Source organism: Aquarana catesbeiana, linkage group LG01 (assembly GCF_042186555.1).
Source record: "Aquarana catesbeiana isolate 2022-GZ linkage group LG01, ASM4218655v1, whole genome shotgun sequence".
NCBI classification, from domain to species: Eukaryota; Metazoa; Chordata; class Amphibia; order Anura; family Ranidae; genus Aquarana; species Aquarana catesbeiana.
The window spans coordinates 139,360,556-139,379,518 of NC_133324.1; the positions used below are offsets into that span (position 1 = coordinate 139,360,556).

The 18,963-nt window shown below is 41.4% G+C and overlaps 1 protein-coding gene across 3 annotated transcripts in view; it reads right to left on the reverse strand.

Annotated features, from left to right (window-relative positions):
* Positions 1 to 18,963, reverse strand: part of ARHGEF28 (Rho guanine nucleotide exchange factor 28) — a 364,027-nt gene that overhangs the window by 160,104 nt on the left and 184,960 nt on the right. Inside the window, exon 1 of one of the 3 annotated variants that reach the window (XM_073624226.1) lies at positions 13,705 to 13,931. The exons of the other annotated variants lie outside the window; for them this stretch is intronic. Coding sequence (XP_073480327.1) covers positions 13,705 to 13,789 — 85 coding nt within the window. The 5' untranslated portion in view covers positions 13,790 to 13,931. Of the gene's footprint in view, positions 1 to 13,704; positions 13,932 to 18,963 lie in introns of those variants that run through there. 3 annotated transcript variants of the gene reach the window in all.

The window sequence follows — 18,963 nt, forward strand, 5'->3', positions numbered from 1 at the left end:
TCTCTGCAAGAGCAAGACGCTAATTAACTCCTTAGCATGCAGCTGCCACAGGGCTCAATAAACAACTGTAGTAACATTGCTGTGCTCTAGTATCTGGCTTGATTAAAATGACATACGTTTCATATATTACAACACATATTACCACTTCAACACCGGGCATTTTCACCCCTTTTCTGCCCAGGCCAATTTTTAGCTTACTGCTCATCGCACTTTGAATGACAATTTGCGCCGTCATGCAACACTGTACCCATATGACATTTTTATCTTTTTTTTTAGCTTTCTTTTGGTGGTATTTAATCACCACTGGGTTTTTTATTTTTTAATAAACCAAAAAAAAGACAAAATTCGGAAAAAAAAAAAAAGTTTCTTAGTTCCCGTTATAAAATTTGGCAAATAAGTAATTTTAATCCTTCACTGATGCTGCACTGATGGGCACTGATGAGGCGGCATCAATGGGCACTGATAGGCTGCACTAATGGGCAACACTGATGGACACTGATAGGTGGAAATGATGATCAGTGCCCTGATTATTTGTGTAAAATGTCTCCTGTCACATATGCTGGTTACCGCCTCTCCTCTCCCCAGCTGTGACAGCGAGTGAGGAAAGGAATGCCGATAACAGGCAAGTCTGTTTTCATGTGGTCAGCTGTGATTGGACACAGCTTATCACATGGTAAAGGACCACTGTGATTGGCCCTTTACCGTGATCTGTAATTAGCTGTGTTCGAAGGACAGGAGTAAACGGGTGGCGTGGTTCTGGGAGGGCATCAATGGATGCCCTCCCAGAACGAGAGAGACGCACTGTAGCCATCTTTTGGCTATAGTGCATCTGAAGTGGTTAATGTGTATGTTACCCTTTTTTTTTTATTTGTGTGTGTCCACATGTGTGTATTTTATAAAATCATAGTCTCTATAAAATCATAGTCTCTATAAAAATCATAGTCTCTATCATTTTCATGTACTTCTTCCATCTGAAGTACCTGTTGATCCTGCCAGTCACCTTTTTTTCCTCGTTCTAAGTGACCACAAAAAGCACAGAAGTTGATCTGTGTTAGCGTGGTCGGTTTTCATCCTTTGGCTGGCCATTCAGAGGTACAGGACACTGTGCAGACACACAGCATGCCTGTATTGGGTTGATTGTTCAGCCAACACACCCCCCAATCAATTACAGCCTGCCTCTTGAACATGCCCCCTGCTTGCCTCAGGCTGAATACAGAATACTTTATTAATCCCAAAAGGAAATTGGGAAATTGTTGTGACACAGACACACTTAACAAAGACAAACACAAGATCACAACAATAAACGGAACAAAATGCAAACGCACAACAAAATTACAAATAACAGCCATGAACACCAAATAACAAAATTAAAACTACACTACAAATAAAACATCCATACAATTAAGCAACACAGATTAAAATAACAGACAGTCAAACTATCAAATACAAATAATAATACACCACTTTCTCTAACACCACCCTAAATAATAACCAACACAATACCAGCATACTATAAAAAAAAACACAAAATCATGATCATAAACCAGAATTAAATCTTTACCACCAGCCCTCACAGAAAATAATTATGTATCTTGATTACTACAGGCAAAAAAGATTTCCTGTGTCGCTCTGTGGTGCATTGTGAGTGTAACAATCTGTCACTGATGGTTTCTCCACAGACTGACCAGCGTATTGTGGAGTGGGTGGGAGGAGTTGTCCAAGATTAAACGTAACTTGAACAACATTCTCCTCTCCAACACGGTTGTAAAAGACTCCGATTCCAATCCAACAACATCACTGGCCTTGCCAATCAGTTTGCTGAGTCTGTTGGTGATGGACACCCTAAGCCTGCTTCTTCAGCATGCCACTGCATACAGGAGAGTGCTGGCCACCACACACTCACAAAACACCTTCAGCATCGTCCGGCAGATGTTAAAGGACCTCAGTCTCCTCAAAAAGTAGAGGTGGCTCTGGCCCTTCCTATAGAGCACCTCAGTGTTCTTGCTCCAGTCCAGCTTATTATCTATGTGCACCCAAGATACCTGTAACTCTCTGCTACCTCCACATCCAGTCCTCGGATGGAGATTAGGGTCACTAGTGGCTTCCTCTTTCTGAAATCCACAACCAGTTCCTTTTGTCTTTGTTACATTTAGATACAGATGATTAACCTCACACCATGTGACAAAGTTCTCCACTTCAGTCCTATACTCAGTCTCTTCCCCATCCCTGATACATCCCACTACCGCAGACTCATCAGAAAACTTCTGAAGATGGCAAGACTCTGTCTGGTAGCTGAAATCAGTGGTGTAGATGGTAAAAAGAAAGGGAGAGAGAACTGTCCCCTGTGGAACCCCAATATTGCTGATCACCCTATCTGACACACAGTCTTGCAAACTTGCAAAATAGTCTACAATAAATGACACAAGGAAAACATCAACCTGTATTGATGCTAGCTTCTCGCCCAAAAGATGCAGCCTGATGGTATCAAAAGCACTGGAGAAGTCAAAAAGCATGACCCCCACAGGGCTTGCTGACTTATTCAGGTGTGCATATATGTGATTTACCATGAAAATGATGGCATCCTCAACCCCCAGTCTTGGCTGGTATGCAAACTGCAAAGGGTCTATACATTTACCAACCATGGGTCGTAACTGGTATAAAACAAGTCTCTCTAAGGTCTTCATGATGTGGGAGGTCAAAGCCACTGGTCTATAATCCTTGGAGCCACAAGGATGTGGTATTATGGCACAGGGACAAGACAGGATGTCTTCCACAACACAGGAACCTTTCGTAGACTCAGGCTCAAGTTAAAGACCCGTTGAAGAACACTCCCCAGCTGGTCTGCACATGCCCTAAGCACCCAGGGGCTAACTCCACCAGGGCCTGCTGATTTTACTGCCTTAAGTCTCCTCAACTGTCTAGTCACCGAATCAGCTGTAAAATACATTGATGCACTTTACCATAAAGGAGGAGTAGAGTTGTTCTTATACAAAAGAACAACCAGTAAAAGCATCCAATAGGGGTGAATCAGAACACACATTAAATGAGTAAAGACATCTAGTATAAGGAGAGTACTTTCCGCAACTCTACTCTCCTATAGCTTTGTGTTGAATCTGAGGGAGTTAAAGCCAGGGCCTCCGAATCAAACCGATTAAAAAAAAAAGGTTCAGTTCATAAGAATAAGAATTCATAAGAATAAGACTATGGAATATAGGCACACTGTTTGTCTGCATTGTGTCCTGTAACCTCTCTAGCCACAATCAAGAAGAAGAGGATGTGATGTGAATGTACAATGTATATGTAAAGCGCTGTGTAAATTGACGTAGCTATATAAGTATCTTAAATAAATAAATAAGAGGTACATGGTCAAATGACAGAACTTTGTAACCTTGTAAAAAAGGTAAGCAAGATAATTTCTGAAACTAAGCATAATCTGTTATGGTACCGGCATAGTTACAGTATACCTGTATTTAAAATGTTCTATAGCATTGTATGTTCACACTTTAAATACCAAAAAAGACCAACAACAATCACAATGGCACTTAAACAGGTTGTAAAGCTCAGACAAGATATATGAACAAAGTATATCCTTCTAGTTAGTGTGGTGCTGCCCCAGCCAAGAGGGTAGAAGTTAAGACCTTTCCCAGTTCCTTTGCTTTTTGGCGGGTCTTTTTGTTGGGTCCGACCCACTGGTCATGTGGTATGTAAAATGGACGGTGATACGGATCTGGGAGACAACAGCCTGGATGCGGCCCGGAATTGGACAGTATGTGTTTGGAGGTCAAGCATGTACTGGCCATCGGGACTACAGGGAGTTTCCCGGTGGGCCGATGGCTCAGTGGGCTGGTTTCAGTGATGGGGAGGAGAGAGAGAGAGAGAGAGAGAGATACAGAGCGCCAACTAAGTGTAGCATTAAAATAAAAACTTTTTATTCCACTAAAGGAATGTTACTGACAAAGGGAGTAGGGTGAAAGGCATTGAGACACTGTGCAAGAGTCCAGGCTTGTCATCAATCTGAATTAGGAGCCGCCAGCGGGAACCGATCAGGCTAGTAAATGCAGAGCAACGGTGCGACAGTGACAAGTGACGCGCTCAGGGCTCCCACTGGTTCTGCATTATGCTGAGTTGAACTATTTCATTTTATACAATGTAATAATAGAAATAATGCACTTCAATCATCCTGACACCATATCAACCATGGTGCCGTGATGACTGAAGTGCTAACACCAGGTGTTTGGAGTAAAGTGGGCCGGTCTGTATGAAGTCCAGGGCCAAATTATTGTCCCAGTCCAGCCCTGTTGGAGGTTCTCAGTTGAGCCAGAGAAATGCCACTGCTTACTGTCGGGATGTGAAGCTATCAAAACCTGGGGTTCACCCTGAAAATACTACTGCTGGAATGCGCCTCATAAGGATTCACACTTACATGCAAGAGCTTTAGAAAGACTATGAACTCCGAAAATGCACCTTTGTCAGGTATTCCGGGGCAGCATGCAGCCTGTAGTTATAGTTAGGGATATAGGAATGTACACTGCCTTTATTTGTTGTACTGTGAGTTCATTTTGCACTTTTTGTAAGTAGTGAACCATTGTCCCTGCCTGGTCTGAAGTTATTAAAGAGGTGTATTGCAAGTAACCAGCACACATACAGTTGACAAGTGAGTTGTAACACATTGAGGTATGAAGTTATTCGTGTGGAATGGAAGACATTAAAGAGGAAGTAAACCCTAATGGGTTTTACTTCCTCTTTTGCTCCCTGCAAAGCCTGCAAAGCTGTCAGTAACGGCACACGCTGGGGAAGAAACGTCACGGAGGTCCGTTTCTTTACAGCGTACGCGCCAATTACATCATTGGTGCACTACAACGGTACACGTTTAGGAGATATTTCCACTACCTAAAGGTAAGCCTTATTCTAGGCTTACCTATCGTTAAAAGTCAGGAGGGAGGGTTTACAACTACTTTAAGTAGCTGTCAAAAGTAACAGAACTTTAACAAGCAGCCTGTCGATAATGTATACCTGTTATAGAAGGCATGGCCTCTAGCAGTGAGGGGGATGTTATCGGCACTCCTTCTGCCAGAGGTCATTCTGTCATAGCAATAGGAGTGGATTGCACCACAGAGGTTTCTCATCCTGTACAGAGGCACGGAGGTTCGAGAGTTAAGTGAAGCACAATGGGGTCCCACTCCACTACTGGAGAATTGTAGTGCAAATCACTGGATGGTTGAATGTGGACATTGGCTCAGCATGTCCCTCCAAAATGCAAGTTACACACAGAAGGTGTACATTGTCACGGGGAACCGAGAGTTAACTGGAAATGTGTTGCAATGCCAGTGTACAAGTGTACGTTTATCTTTAAGTATAGAGGGCTGCCTTAAGGTTGAGTATTCCCCCACAGCAACCTCAGCCTTGTCCCAGGGTATTGAGGAAGATCGCACAAAGACAAAAGGTACCCCATGTGTGTAGTAAAGTGACCCTGTAACAAAGTGCCTAACGTAGCCCAGAAAAACCCAGGGGCAGACCTTCCATGTGACCCAGCACTTGGTGCCCAACAAGTTAATGGGAAAACATGGAGGACATGACAAACAACCTATCTACCCCTGTAAGCCCCTGTCAGCTGGCCTACAGGTCAGCCTGTCCAAAAAATGAATTTCAGTTACAAGTGGATTTAGATGGTCTAAGGTAGCCACTGGTTCCTTTGATCTCTTGGTTTCCTGTGGCAAAATCTATTTGCCATAGCTGCTGCCTCCTGTCTCCATTTAGCTTGAGATCTTAATACTTGTTCTTGCCTACCTATAGGTGTTCAGGCTCCTCCCATCTGCGTTCTTCATAATATAAACTAAAAATCTATCTTGATAGGTGGCAAACCCCTTATAGTGACCATTGTAGATATAATGGCTGGGGGTCTCGAAAGACAAACAACAGGTCACTCAACTTTCCAAACTATAATATGTGTTTTAAATAGATGGACCTCTTAAAGGAGACCTGTCCTGAGAGAGGCAGGGAGATTCTATTGCAAAGCACTGCTCCTGAAATGATATTTGCCCGAAAACAATGCAGAGCCTTTTTCTTTATTACTTTGGATCTCAAGGTTGCATAAAAGGACTTTTTTCTGACTTTTTTTTATCTGTATACTTGTTCCAGGTCAGTGACTCAAAGTGCCCAAGCTAGAGAGCCATCAAAACAGCCATTATTATCAGAAAGATATATACAATAGCAGCTCACCTATTTCTCTTGTGAAAGGTTCATTTAGGATAAACAAAGCAAGAAAAAAAATATGTAACATAGTGCTATGACACATACTGGAAATATATGTTTCTGCAGAAGGGAGTTAAGACCCTAATCATTTCATAACTCTTGGAGATCAACTGGTTACATTGCCAGCTTTTTCTTACCTCCTCAGAGAATTTTAACCGATTAGCAAAGTATGATGGGACATCTTTAGCCAAATCATATTCCCAGGCCGCCTACAGATCCTTCAAATATTCAGTGCATTAAAGTAAAAAACCTTGAGTCTTTAGAACCACTTTAAGAAGTTATGCCAACATGAAGCACAAGATCACTGAAAGCTGTGATATAAATGGCCATTGGTGGAGTCAAAAAGAACACAAAAACGGTATCCGTGAAATATAACAAATTCTACTTAGCAAGGCTCAGAAAAAAATCAATATAAATAAAACATAAACCAGTCCACACAGCTAATATTTCCTACAAACCAAAGTCTACAGTACTACTGTATACCAGCAGATAAAACTGAAAAAAATGAGGCCAGAAAATGCATGCCACGAATAATACTGATTATTGCTCAAGTATACAGAACATAATTTAGCATCTATAACAGGGGTCTTAATGTCCTAATTAAATTCATGGGGGTCCAGTTTGTAAACTTTTGGCAGATGTCCAAATCTCATGTTTGCCCTACAACACGTCGCAGTCCACTTTTACTTCACAGTCCCCCCTGTACATCACGGCCCTCTCGTTAAAGCAGTCCAACAGTGTCTTCAGTTCCCCTTCATATCACAATGCCCATTTACGCATCACAATGCCCTTTTACATCACAGGTGTCCCCCTTTAAGGAAGACCAACAACGCCCTCAGTTCCCCTTCATATCACAATGCCCCTTTACACATCACAGTTCCCCTTGCAGTCATATCCCCCTTCTCCTCCTCTATATCACAGCCCCCCTTCATCATTCAGCCTCCCCTGCACAGTCCTACTAGAGTAGAGGCACATAGCAGCTGGGTGTTGTGTCTCTCTGGTCTCCCACCCAGTCGCCACTATCATCCTCACAGCGGGTGGGGGCAAGAGGTACTTCATATTGAGACAGAGGGTGGGAGCTGCTAGTATTAGTAAATAGATAGGAAGGTATATTATACAGTAGCTGCTGGTGTTTTTTTTGGGGGGGGGGGCTGTTAGGTTGTTTGCCGCCCCCCCCCAAAAAAAAAACACTAGCCGCTCGCTGTCTGCCGGTCCTCTGACACTTACCCCATGTGGGTGGTGGGCATCAGGTAGCGGTTATCATCCAGCATCAGGCAGCGATGGGCCTCGGCAGGCATCAGCCGGCTCCTGTGTCTTCTCCTCCACCTCGCTTCCGCCGTGCGTCTCCTCCCCATCACCTATGCGTCCAATAGGATCGCCTGTCCTTCCAGCCAATCGGGTGACAGGTCTCAGACCCGCTTCCTGATTGGCCGGGAGGAGGATCAGTGTTACAATAGTGAATATTCATTCGCTGTTGTAACACACCTGGGTGGGCTCTGGACGCAATGCTCTGTGTCCGGAGCCCACCCTATTTTGAAGTCATTTAGAGCCTCTGGCTCTAATCAGGTGTTTAAAAAATACCCCCGCCACTGTAATTCATGCACCCGGCGTCCTTCAAGGGGCCGGATGCATGGATAGGGGGGTGGCGGCATGGATGGGAGGAGCGGCGCCTGTGCACCCTTAATGGACAGGTCGCCCCTGATATTATATTTATTTGTTTTAACTTTTTTATTTTATTTTTTTTACATTTCTTCAGTTGCTTCCTGGTTTCTGGCCTAGGCCAAATTGATGTCATACATCCCAGAAGTCTTCAGGAGGGGAGGAGGAGCTTTCCCAACTAAGCATGCTCTCCTGTCTGTATGCCTGAGCTAAGGACAGATGGACGCCAGGAAGAACACGTAAATACTACATGAATCATCTGCCCTTACTCAAGATAGCAGTGGTTAGAAATGCTAGGGGGCGAGTTTGCTTTGAATATTAAAAATGAATGAAATAATGTTATCACTTTGTAGTGCTCAGATACAGTTTAGTTCTGCTTTAAAGAGGAGCTCCGGGCTCCGTCAGAAAAAAATTAAAAGTCAGCAGCTACAAATACTGTAGCTGCTGGCTTTTAATATTAGGACACTTACCTTTCCAGGGATCCCGCGATGTCTTCACCCGAGCTGATTTTTCATTCGGCTCTTGGGTGCAGCCGCCACCATTTCAGGTAAGGGAAACCAGCAGTGAAGCCTTGCGGCTTTACAGCGGGTTCCGTACTGCGCATGTGTGTGCTTTGTGAATGGCTCGGAGGTGGAGGAGGGCCAAACTTCCAGATAATTTTGCTACGGCAAAGTCACTGAAAGTGGGAGGGAGTACCTGTCAGAACCGGGTACCCGCTCCCCCCCGAAAGGTGCCAAATGTGGCAGCAGAGGGGGGGGGGGGGGGCAAATAAGTTCAGCTTTCCCTTTTGGGTGGAGCTCCACTTTAACTGTAAAAAAAAAAAGGATTTTTCACCTACTGATACAGACAATAATTCTGTTACTTTTCAATTTCCTTTAATAGAACAAGCTATCCAGCAAAAAATGCAAGTTAGCGGGTTGAGACAAATCATTTACCACTGACAGGGGTGCTTACAATGATCAGCTTTTATTTAAGTAAACAATAAAAAGGGGGGGGGGCGCTAGTGATAATTTCCCTGTAAGGAGAATACCAAATAAAAAATAGCGGAATAAAACTAAATTACACACAAAATATACTACTATATCACATTCCTAGAAATGTGAGTCTAGAAAAACAATAACACAAATAATTGTGACCACAGTTTCAAACTGCTATGTGATAGAAAAAATATAAATGCAAAACTATGTTATACATAAATTGCTGTGCCAAAATCCCTAGAATGGGAATAAAACTTTAAATCACATCAAAACAGTCCCATTAAGAAAATAACGTGAAAAATCCAAAGTGATTTGTCAGATGAAATCAATAATAAGAGGTTTATATGGCTTGATAGTGGATAATCCTTCACCATTAGACATACACCCAACGTGAGCAGATGGATGAACTGCTTACCAGATATATTTGACTTTTTTATTTAAAAAGAAAAGTCAAAAGACGCTTTGGCAGGATAAAAAAAAAACTGTTACTGTAACTGCTTTAAATGTGTTAGTTGGAGTTCAGATTCAATTAATCACATCTTCTATATTTGATAAACTTACTATTGAATTTGATTCTACCCTCTCCCCAAGTGGACTACATTCCCATCTCACAGAGTGGAGCCACACTTAGACAGAATGTGTGTTACAAAAATGGATCAGCAGGTGAAAATAAAAGGAAAGACAAGCCTATAAAAAGAAAACAAATGCAGCCATTACATTTAGGGCCAACTACAAGACAAGGCAAAGTACTTTTTTAAATCAGGCCAAATCAATGGAGTGATGTGCGCTGAAAAAAAGGACAGCGTGCAGTTCTTTTTTTTTTTTTAGCGCAGTGCAATGCAAGGCAATCTACCACCTCACACTACACTTTGTGAGATTTCAGTAAAGTTTGCTTAAAAAAAAAAAAAAAAAAAAGTAAAGTAAAGCGTTTACATTTACAAAGAGTTTACATTTTGGTTTTAGGTAAACTTAAGAACCTGATTTAAAATTTCTTTAAAAAATTGATAGTATTATAGTATAATGTAAACCCTGAGATTTACTGTACATTGCCCAACACACAGTAATGCACGACCAGAGGATTGCCATTGTATGCTGTGGGGCCCATTCACACCTATGAGCTGTGCTGACATGCAAGAAAAATACTGAAGGTACATCAACATTAACACACTTTTTTGGTCCCAAATAATTCAATTGCAGCACACAAAAGACACAAAAATGATGCATGAAAAACATGCCAACAATACGTATTACTGTCCACGGAACGTGACCCATTCAACTGAACGAGGCTGCACCGAAACCGCAGTGGTGCGGGATTTTAGAGGTTAAAACAGGTGGTTTTATGTTGTTTATCCAGTCGTATGTTGTGAAGTCGTGTCACAACACAATCTGGTTGTGTTGTAATGTATGGTGTCACAAAAACAATCTAATTGCATGTAGTGAAGTGGTGTCACAGAACAATCCGAAGAAATGTAGTGAAGTGGTGTTACAGAACAATTCAGTTGTATGTTATGAGTGGTGTTACAGAAACCAGTTGTATGTAGTAAAGTAGTGTCACAGAACAAGCCGATGTTGTGAATGGTGTGACTGAACAGTCCGATTGTACATTATAAACTGGTTTCACAGAACAATTCTGACTGTATGTAGTAAAGTGGTGCCCCAGAACAATCTGGTTGTATATAGTAAAGTGGTGTCACAGAAAAATCTTATTGTATGTTATAAATTGGTGTCAGGGAACAATCTGGTTGTACGTTGTGAAGTGGTGTCACAGAACAATCCTGGTTGTATGTTGTGAAGTGGTGTCACAGAACAATCTGGTTGTATGTTGTGAAGTGGTGTCACAGAACAATCTGGTTGTATGTTGTGAAGTGGTGTCACAGAACAATCCTGGTTGTATGTTGTGAAGTGGTGTCACAGAACAATCTGGTTGTATGTTGTGAAGTGGTGTCACAGAACAATCTGGTTGTATTTTGTGAAGTGGTGTCACAGAACAATCTGGTTGTATGTTGTGAAGTGGTGTCACAGAACAATCTGGTTGTATGTTGTGAAGTGGTGTCACAGAACAATCTGGTTGTATGTTGTGAAGTGGTGTCACAGAACAATCCTGGTTGTATGTTGTGAAGTGGTGTCACAGAACAATCCTGGTTGTATGTTGTGAAGTGGTGTCACAGAACAATCCTGGTTGTATGTTGTGAAGTGGTGTCACAGTACAATCTGGTTGTATGTTGTGAAGTGGTGTCACAGAACAATCTGGTTGTATGTTGTGAAGTGGTGTCACAGAACAATCTGGTTGTATGTTGTGAAGTGGTGTCACAGAACAATCTGGTTGTATTTTGTGAAGTGGTGTCACAGAACAATCTGGTTGTATGTTGTGAAGTGGTGTCACAGAACAATCTGGTTGTATGTTGTGAAGTGGTGTCACAGAACAATCTGGTTGTATGTTGTGAAGTGGTGTCACAGAACAATCCTGGTTGTATGTTGTGAAGTGGTGTCACAGAACAATCCTGGTTGTATGTTGTGAAGTGGTGTCACAGAACAATCCTGGTTGTATGTTGTGAAGTGGTGTCACAGTACAATCTGGTTGTATGTTGTGAAGTGGTGTCACAGAACAATCCTGGTTGTATGTTGTGAAGTGGTGTCACAGAACAATCCTGGTTGTATGTTGTGAAGTGGTGTCACAGAACAATCCTGGTTGTATGTTGTGAAGTGGTGTCACAGAACAATCTGGTTGTATGTTGTGAAGTGGAAGTGGTGTCACAGTACAATCTGGTTGTATGTTGTGAAGTGGTGTCACAGAACAATCTGGTTGTATGTTGTGAAGTGGAAGTGGTGTCACAGTACAATCTGGTTGTATGTTGTGAAGTGGAAGTGGTGTCACAGTACAATCTGGTTGTATGTTGTGAAGTGGTGTCACAGAACAATCTGGTTGTATGTTGTGAAGTGGTGTCACAGAACAATCTGGTTGTATGTTGTGAAGTGGTGTCACAGAACAATCCTGGTTGTATGTTGTGAAGTGGTGTCACAGAACAATCTGGTTGTATGTTGTGAAGTGGTGTCACAGAACAATCTGGTTGTATTTTGTGAAGTGGTGTCACAGAACAATCTGGTTGTATGTTGTGAAGTGGTGTCACAGAACAATCTGGTTGTATGTTGTGAAGTGGTGTCACAGTACAATCTGGTTGTATGTTGTGAAGTGGTGTCACAGAACAATCTGGTTGTATGTTGTGAAGTGGTGTCACAGTACAATCTGGTTGTATGTTGTGAAGTGGTGTCACAGAACAATCTGGTTGTATGTTGTGAAGTGGAAGTGGTGTCACAGTACAATCTGGTTGTATGTTGTGAAGTGGAAGTGGTGTCACAGTACAATCTGGTTGTATGTTGTGAAGTGGTGTCACAGAACAATCTGGTTGTATGTTGTGAAGTGGTGTCACAGAACAATCTGGTTGTATGTTGTGAAGTGGTGTCACAGAACAATCCTGGTTGTATGTTGTGAAGTGGTGTCACAGAACAATCTGGTTGTATGTTGTGAAGTGGTGTCACAGAACAATCTGGTTGTATTTTGTGAAGTGGTGTCACAGAACAATCTGGTTGTATGTTGTGAAGTGGTGTCACAGAACAATCCTGGTTGTATGTTGTGAAGTGGTGTCACAGTACAATCTGGTTGTATGTTGTGAAGTGGTGTCACAGAACAATCTGGTTGTATGTTGTGAAGTGGTGTCACAGAACAATCCTGGTTGTATGTTGTGAAGTGGTGTCACAGTACAATCTGGTTGTATGTTGTGAAGTGGTGTCACAGAACAATCTGGTTGTATGTTGTGAAGTGGTGTCACAGTACAATCTGGTTGTATGTTGTGAAGTGGTGTCACAGAACAATCTGGTTGTATGTTGTGAAGTGGTGTCACAGAACAATCCTGGTTGTATGTTGTGAAGTGGTGTCACAGAACAATCTGGTTGTATGTAGTAAAGTGGTGTCACACAATTCGATTGTATGTTGTGAATGGTGTAACTGAAAAATTTGGTAGAATGTAGTGAAGTGGTATCACAGAACAATCCGGTTGTATGTTGTAAATGGTGTAAATGAACAATCCAGTGGTATGTTATAAACTGAACACAGAACAATCAGAATATATGCAGTAAAGTGGCGTAGACAGGATAATTCTGATTGCATGCTGTGAAGTGGTGTCACAGGACAATCCAATTGTGGAGAAAAGTCTCTGAAGATGGATAGGCGATAATCGTATGACACAATAATAGAAATCTGAATGTATATAATGTGTATAGTTAATTCACACAATCCATCACACTTTTTGAAATATTATTTTGGAGATAAAAATGCTACAAGTTTAAAGAACAAAAAAATGAGCACTAACATATACAAAGCTACAACCATAACATGAGAGTTCATAAATGTACACAACTAAAAACAATCTGAAATCTGACACACACACACACACACACACACACCTTGCAATTTACTTGTACAATTTAAACCACTTCCATCTTCTCTCATTGTTTACAACAATCACATATCATCTTATGCAACAGAACAACATAAATTATTACAATTGATAGATATGATAAAGCTGACATTTCAGGAACTATACAATTTATGGGTATAGTACCACCTGTCACTACAATACCCAGAGAAATCCAATTCTTCATCGGATACATTGTACACAAACAACAACTAGAACTCCTCACCGGTCACACAAATCTAATCCTGATCTGAGACTTTTAGATGTTTTCTACTTTGGACATAAAAAAACAACTTCTACATAACGTCTGGAAGACCTGGTGGGGTGATTCTGTTTTTTTCTACCTTGCGTAGTCGGTCTTCGGTGAATCCTCATTTTGGGGAAGGCAGGCCAGGAATAATTAAAGGGAGAATCGGAATCCGAATCCATTTTGGTGGAGAAGGACGCAGCTTTTCCTGCGGAGGAGCTCCGTCCAGAGAAGATGTGTAAAATAGAGGAATGAGGAGAGCTGGATCAGATTGCCCTGTCTGCCCAGGGGAGGGAGAGGCTGTAAACGTTTGCTCTCTTCAGGAGTTCAGGCATGTAGACAGATCAGGCTGTAAATATTAAATCAGATGAGGGAATGGAGGGGAGAACATGTACCAAAAACTGGAGCTGCATCACGGTCCACAACTATTTCAGAGGTCACCGGGTGCCAATGAATCATTAACTTACCGTTTTCATTTCCATGTTAATGCAAACAGCTGAAACTGAAGCTGGAGTCTGTGAAGTACACTTGTAAGCAAACAGAGAGAAGAGAGCAAGTAACAAAAAGACAAGAGCGCAATCTTCCCACACTGCAAATGTAACACCACAGGCTCCTTCATACGTGACCTAAATTCTGGATCAACACAGGTCCCACCGCTAGGACACATGGAACACAATTGTTTACTATGTGCTCTGTCCACACTGTAAATGTAACACCACAGGCTCCTTCATACGTGACCTAAATTCTGGATCAACACAGGTCCCACCGCTAGGACACATGGGACACAATTGTTTACTATGTGCTCTGTTCACACTGTAAATGTAACACCACAGGCTCCTTCATACATGACCTAAATTCTGGATCAACACAGGTCCCACCGCTAGGACACATGGGGGGTTGATTTACTAAAGGCAAATCCACTTTGCACTACAAGTGCACTTGGAAGTGTAGTCGCTGTAGATCTGAGTGGAAGATCTGAAATGAGGGGAAGCTCTGCTGATTTCTATCATCTAATCATGTACAAACAAAAATGCTGTTTTTTATTTTCCTTGCATATCCCCCTCAGATCTACAGCGACTGCACTTCCAAGTTCACTTGTCGTGCAAAGTGGATTTGCCTTTAGTAAAAAAAAAAAAAATCATGGAACACAATTGTTTACTATGTGCTCTGTCCACACTGCAAATGTAACACCACAGGCTCCTTCATACATTACCTAAATTCTGGATGAGCACAGGTCACCGCTAGGACACATGGAACACAATTGTTTACTATGTGCTCTGTTCACATTGCATTGCAGCCAGGAGGTGCGCTGCAGTGAGCAGACATGTAGCATTTTACCGCAACGCACTAGAAGGCATTGCATGTCACGGCACTGCAGTGCAGCTTACTGCAGTGTAGACACACGACGTGTCACTTTAAATAAAGTTAAAGGGTCTATTCACAATGCAATGCTTGCACTGAGCGTACATAAATACATAAGTGCTGGCATATACTGCATGGTAAAAGCGTTGGGTTGCACTGTAAGGGCAGGTTCACACCAGTCGCTGCACTGCTGATGTGCGGTGCGTCTGCCTGAGCTCAGCGCAGTGAAGCAGCACTGCTTCCTTTTTGTTTTTTTTAACATACTTTATTGAGATGTCACACAGATGTCTCATAAAGTTCAATTGCTGACTGCACAGTGCGAGAGAGTGGATTGCCTCGCATTGTGCTGCGCTGAAAAAAAAAAAAAAGTAGTGCATGCACTACTTTTTTTTATCCCAATCGTACCTGCACACCACTGTAGTGCAGTGGGGTGATCCTGGCACAAAGGATACAAAGAACAATGCCTTGTCTGTGCGGTGAGACTGAGCTGGAATAGCAGCTCAACGCAGTCCTACCGCATCTGGTGTGGAGCAACCCTAAAACTGTTTTTCTACTTTAGTAAGTTTACCTGGAAGCTTTAACTAACTGTTTTGACACTTGGGTTTATGGGGTTGATTTACTAAAGGCAAATCCACTTTGCACTACAAGTGCACTTGGAAGTGCGGTCGCTGTAGATCTGAGGGGAAGATCTGAAATGAGTGGAAGCTCTGCTGATTTTATCATCCAATCATGTGCAAGCAAAAATGCTGTTTTTTTATATTGCTTGCATGTCCTCCTCAGATCTACAGCGACTGTACTTCCAAGTGCACTTGCAGTGCAAAGTGGATTTGCCTTTAGTAAATAAACCCCGGAGTGTACATGCATTTACCAGTGCTAACCTGAAAAAAAGTAGGAGCTGTTCTACTTTATTTATTTTATTTTTGCATAGGGCAGTGAACATTAGCGCAACGCACTGTTGTGAGTGAGCTGCTTCTAATAAAATTCATTGCTTTTAGACCTTATTCACACTGGTATTGCCAAATCTGTTTATATGCATTTAGAGGGCATTTCGAAACACATACAAATGTATGGAATGATTTTTCAATGGTGCCATTCACACTGAGAGTTTACCTGCATTTAGGTGTGCTCAGTTTAGCTGTGACAGAAAAAAGAATTGTGTGCATTTAGGATTTAATTAGAAACTCTAAAGCCTCATACACAAGATCAGATTATCGGATGAATATTCGTCCGTTTTTTGTTGCTAGTCTCATATCGAAAGTGAAGAGCTTACGCAACATATGAAAATTTTCATACGACTTGTTTTGAATTGTTGTGTTGAATTGTTTTGTATGTATTCTTTCGTTTCCAAGCATGTATACTCTTACGATTTTTTTCGGATGAAAACTGTAATAATTAAAACGAAAATCGGACGCTATATTCATGTACAATAACAATTTTATAGCCTGCACCTTCAGTTTTTGCCGTCCAAAAAGTTGGAATCGGCTGTCGAAAGCACTATACGAACGATCAGAAAATCATCAGATCGTTTATCGTACAAAATCTTACTTCTGATTTTCTTATCATGTGTTCGGGCCTTTAGGCTAGGTTCACATTTGTGTTTTGCGGGATGTTCTCACAATGCACAAAAATGTGAAGCCCTTTTGCAGGTGTGCCAATAATTCTTAAAGTTTACACCAAGCACTTTGCAAATGTGCGCACTAAAATTCATGGTAACATCCTTGGAAAAGAAAATGCATGGTAACAAACGAAGGCATTTTGGTGCAGTGCAATTTTTAAAAAGGGTCACGTACTTTTTTTGTGGGATTTTTACACGTATGGAAGTTAAATAAAGTGAATGTGTGACTGTGTCCCAAAGAAACTCAGATAATTTTTCAAGCTTCTTGTGATAGGCAACAAGCACCACAATGTTCAGGTGTGAACAGGCCCATTGAGATTAATGACATTCTTTATCTTTAGTGTTGTCATGCTTTAGGAATTGCACCACAAAATGCTCAGGTGTGAATGAGGCTAAATGTAAATAGTGACATATATGTTGAAATACATACATGTGAAAGGTACCACAAAGTCTTCTCAGTCAAACTTGTTATCCAGGTAACCAAGCCACATAGCCAGATGCTGCGCCTCCCTAGACTATAATGCAGGTAAACCATGCAGCCTAATCTTCCCAATCATGGGACAGAAGAATAAAGAAGCACAAGCATATTAATACGATAATCCCTGTACTCTCCTGCATGCATCTTCACAAGTTCAATGTACAAAGTAACTTCCACCAATGTGCAAAGGAATTTCCACTGAGAAGTACCAGTTTTGGGTGGACTTTGCTTTCATAACATGTTCACTATCCATGTTCACTCAAAGAGTCCACATGCCGCCAAGGCCATTGTGGACCCAAAATTTCAGAAGATGCAGCCCATAACTTCACTGGTAACTAGTAGTATCAAACCAGAGAAATGTAATTTTAGGTACCCAATAACATGAGATGAGATAGATCAGACAACAAAGACATGTCTATAGGTCCTGTCGGGCACCTTGATAGGGAGGAAGGAAGCTGGCACATCCCTGAAACACTGAATGTTTTTTCTGGTATGGAACTTCAGTAAACTTGTTAACTAGGACTTTGAATCCTGACTATCTCTACATTTTGGGGTTAAAACATGTCCTATTTACTACAGTTTCCCCCAGTGAACCAACTCTGATGGTGTCCCGAACCCTCTGCTCTCCTCCAGCTTACAGGTAATGATAATTTTACTATTCTATACCCTGGAGACTCCTGAAGCACACACGACCATCCTCCCAGGTCTATGGCCAAGACACCTCTTAGCTAGCTAACAATCAATATTAGCTCAGCCCACAGCTCCACTGAGCATACATTGGTGGATATCTGTTGATTTTGACAACAGTTCTTCAAAATTATCATCAAACACACATAGTAGGCATCTTAACTTTCTAAAAAAAAAAATTCTACTTGGCTGACCACCTGCATATTGGAATGGTCTCTTTCTACAGTCAGTCTATGATCACTTTTAAAAATAGTTATCGCTTTTATAATAGATCGCCAACCATCAGAAAGATTTCTTCATGTGACCCCACAGGTTTTCAACATTTAATATTGTTCTGTATTAGGTTTGTGAAAAGCTGCATTCTGTATGTGTGCCATTATACTAAACACCAATTACAGTCTGGTCTATATTATTATGATACAGGATTTCTATAGTGCTAACAGTTTGCCCAGTGCTTTACAACATGAGGGCAGACAGTACAGTCGCAATACAATTCAATACAGGAGGAAGAGGATCCTGTTTGTTATTAATGTTTAGGATTGATATAGTGGCAACAGTGTGCAAAATGTTACAGTGGCAACATTGTGCAACAGTTTACAAAATTAAGGGAGACAGAACAATTCAATACAATAGGATTAGGAGGTCCCTAATGGGAGTTTACAATCTAAGAGGTTGGGGCAAGTAAAATAAAAAAGTAATAACTGAGAGGGATGAGCTAATGGAGCTGGTAAGGCCACAATCACATTGCATTCTCTATGATGCCTTAGCAGCAATAAAACGTAGTAAAAGGCCGCATTTTGAACTGTGTATTAACGCATCTGGCATTAATGCATTCTTTTGGCCAGAATCTTAATTTATTCTGGCCATTAGAATGTATTAAAACGCAAACTCACATAAACATGCCTAGCATGTTTTTTTATGCTTCAAAGCTTCTTTCCCGAACATGACTTTGGTGTGTTTTTTTTTCTTCCTCTAAATGCTCCTGTCTCTAAACTTCTGTGAACACCTATAGTGTGCATGGACACAGAGTCTAACATAGTGGGGCATTTAGAGGCACAGAAAAAAAAAATCTAATACCTGTAAAAGCAGTGATTTTGGGTTAAAGTGTGCATATGTCCTAAAAGTCCAGTTTTTAGGTGAAAGCAGGATAGACTTTCCTGTAGCAATGAGATGTCAAGTGTGGAAATAAAATAGAACTAAGGTCTAAACGAACA